At 46.9% G+C, this 3,410-nt stretch overlaps 1 protein-coding gene across 1 annotated transcript; it reads right to left on the bottom strand.

Annotated features, from left to right (window-relative positions):
* Nucleotides 1–723: 723 nt before the first annotated feature.
* C8H1orf52 (chromosome 8 C1orf52 homolog) lies at nt 724–3,135 on the bottom strand. The gene is made up of 3 exons (XM_054638276.2): nt 2,840–3,135; nt 2,542–2,749; nt 724–1,326 (listed from the first exon to the last, which is right to left on the bottom strand). Exons 1-3 carry the CDS (start codon nt 3,095–3,097, stop codon nt 1,238–1,240), a joined length of 555 nt encoding a protein of 184 aa, XP_054494251.2. The 5' UTR covers nt 3,098–3,135; the 3' UTR covers nt 724–1,237.
* Between the last annotated feature and the right edge of the window lie 275 nt (nt 3,136–3,410).

Below are 3,410 nucleotides of genomic sequence, written 5' to 3'. Positions count from 1 at the left end.
TAACAACTTCATATATTCACTGAAAATGAATACACTTTTCTATATTTTGAGGTTAAAAAAAATCTCTTAAAATCACTTAAAAATATTAACATCATATTAGCACATATGTATACAGAATGTGCTCCGCCAAAGTAAAGCTAGTCCAAGAGAGAAGGAAAACAGGAAACAAAAATTTTTACATTAACAATTTAACTACATGAATCTCTATTAGCAGGCACTAATCTCACTGCAGATTTTCTAAGGCACAGAATCTTTATCTGAAAATATACAGCAACCTTTTCTCCAATCCAGTACAAGCTGGTACCTGCTGGTACCTTGTCATATACAGACCCAAAACCCCATTCAGCATCATACCACAAATGCAGCATATACTAGCTAGCACTTTGAGAAGAATACCAACTGTTAGTACTGAAATAAATACAATTTGGCAGCAAAGACTCTATCACAGCTTTGTCATAATTTTTGTCCACATAAATATCTTGATTCTATTTTCTGATTCAGGAAGAACACTTTACATGCTTCAATTCTCCCTCCATCAGTTAGTCTCATGTTTCACTGATGAACATACCATAACATTAAAATAACTGCAAAATATTAAACTCAGTTTTAGGTCCATTTTTTTTTTTTTTCAGTTTGTAGTTGTGTATTTATTTGAACAAAAAAGCCCTGAGGAATCTGTTAAGTCACATATCAGTGAATGGCATATAATACAGAATTCATTGCTCCTATTCACCAAGCATGCAATGCAATATTTATTCCACAGATGTTGAAAAATGTAGTTTTATTCCAGTGACTATTTGCAGTCTATACATATATTTAAAAACAACATTATGTGAACATATCACAGACCAGTACCTAAAAAATCTTTAGTATATACTCCTTTATAAAAGGTTTTGACACAATGGAAAAGTCAGTCCAGAAGAACGCACGTTACCAGGTTTCTTGATAAACAAAATACTATGAAGCCCTGTAACCTGCATGAGCACAAGTATCCATGGCAATGGATCTTTCATCTAAATCCTTGTTTCAAATAAACAGGTTTAAATTTTGTTCAGTAAACAAGTTCTACCACAACACTGTCCATTTAATTTTGTGCTTTCCAAAAGGCAAGCACACCACAGAAATAAAATTCCCTACCCGAGAGAGAAATGCAGTAAACATGTATTTGTTTCCCGTCTCAGCAGAGGAATCCAAGTTCCTTGAAATTCTCATTATGCCTAAATCCAAAACACCCTGCTTATACCTTCTTCTTCTTCTTCTTTGCCTGTTCTCCAGACTCTACTTTACGTTTCTTAGCAGAAGATGGTTCCTCTTCTTTTTCATCATCTTAAATAAAAGAAAGAGTTAATCAAGATCAGCAAAGCCAGTTTTTTGTCTTAAACACCATCCTGTCTTAGAACAACTGACTTAACCACATCTGAGATGGCTGGAAAAAAAGACACTGTAGCATTAACTGACAACATCCTCATTTTTGGAATGCAGACAATATGTGTACAAAATAGGAATGGTTACTTCTTATCACTGCCACAAACCACTGCAGGTAACTGAAAAGAGGCTTTATGCTACTAGTTAGTAGCAGTACAGTACCTGTTCTAAAAAGGTAGTAGTACTGTAGCTAGTACAGTACCTGTTCTAAAAAATTATTATTTGACTAGCTAACAGAAAAAGCTAGAAATTTACATTTTTGAAGCAGGAAATAATGTCAAGATCAATTAACATTTTACCTTCTTCCTTTGGATGAAGGCTGACTAAGAGAAATGCATGGACAGGGAAAACATAGAATACATGGAGAAAGACATAAAAACTGCTACTGGGAAAGAACACCCAGAACCAAAAAACAGGCAAGACAGCAAAAAAATCCTTCTTTTGGAAAAGCTTTGTTCACAACTTTAGCAAAGCATGAAAACACTGTGTTCTGAAAGCTCAGAATTTCTTCTTCTGGTTCTGTTCTCTTGGTTATTGCTATTCTCTTTCTCCAGCAATTAAAAACAAAAAAAATCCACCCACCTATCATTTCTTTACTACCTAAATTACCATTACAGCTTGTACCATCATAGAAAGTGAACAGGATAGTAAATATTTTCTTCAGTAATCTGTCCCATGGACATCCTATTTGATTCCTCTTTTGGATCACAAGTTTTGCAAACGTTAGAGAAATAATCTGATCTACATCTACAACTAAGGTCAACACCTTACCGTAAAGCACCTGAAGCTTTTACACCACCTTCTGTTTTAGTAGCACCATGAATGAACCTGTTGGTTTCATAGAACTACAGTGCCACAGACTCTAATGCTTCCCTGCTACTGACAGAGGGGGAGAGGAGTAGAGGGGCTGCTCGAGGGTCTGTGTTGAATCCAGGAAAGCCCAACCAGCGGCACTGCAGTGCCCCCACCCCTGCAGCCAGAGCGCTCTGCCCCTGGGCAGCGGTGGAGCAGGAGAAGCCGGCAGAGCTCCCTCGGGGCCCAGGGCAGCGCCCGGAGCCTCCCTCCGTGTGAGGCACGGCCGCCTCAGCCAGGGCTCACCCGACTCCAGGGCCTCACCCGACTCCAGGGGCTCCTGCTCCTCGTCCGGCAGGAACTTGGCTTTGCCGGCCTGGCGGGGCGCGTCGTCGCCATTGTCCTCGTAGATGTTGGACCACTTGATGGCCATGTCGAGGGTGGGGGCCGGCGGCGGCGGCTTCTCGGGCGGGCTGTAGGTCTCCGGGGGGGGCACGGCGTTGCTCCTCCACACCTTGAACTCCCTGGGGGGCTGCGGGAGAGAGCAGAGCGCCCGTCACAGCGGCCCGGGGGGCCCGTGGCGGCCCCTGCGCCGCCTGGGTTCACCCCGCGCCCCACGCACCTCCTCGGGCGCCCGCAGGACGCGGCTCTCCCAGTCGATCTCCTTGTTGAGCGGGTTGTAGAGGAAGGCGGGCGGCTGCGACACCCGACGGAAGAGCTCGTCGGGCGGCGGCAGCCGCGGCCGCCCCGGGGTGCCCCCCGAGGCAGCGGCGGCTCCCGCCGGGCGCTCGTCGGGCTGCGGCTCTTCGGGCTCCGAGTCGGAGCTGGAGCTGCCGTAGGCCGCGAAATAGCCCAGCGGGTCCTCCCCCTCCGCCGCCATGGCGGGGCCGCGCCTCGCACCGCCCGCGGAAACCGCGCCCGCGCCGAGGGTTCCGGCCCGCGGCTGCTGCCGGCCCGGGGCCGCGCGGGGCTGGCGGAGCGGAGCCGCGGCGGGCGGGGAAACGGGGCCTGAGGGCTCCCGCCGTGCCAGGGGGCTTCCCTTCGAGTGACCAGAGAGCGAAAATCAGACACGAAACCGAGCCAACCTTCATTTCTCCCTTTCCACACCTGCAGGCTAAGCGGAGGGAAAACACGTTTTCCTTAATGTCCGATCACCGGCTAACCCAGGGCAGGCACAGCGCTGATCATCACTG

The sequence above is a fragment of the Agelaius phoeniceus genome, chromosome 8 (genome assembly GCF_051311805.1).
Source record: "Agelaius phoeniceus isolate bAgePho1 chromosome 8, bAgePho1.hap1, whole genome shotgun sequence".
NCBI classification, from domain to species: Eukaryota; Metazoa; Chordata; class Aves; order Passeriformes; family Icteridae; genus Agelaius; species Agelaius phoeniceus.
Note: the sequence above shows the minus strand (reverse complement) of the source record. Positions and strands in the feature narration are given on the sequence as shown.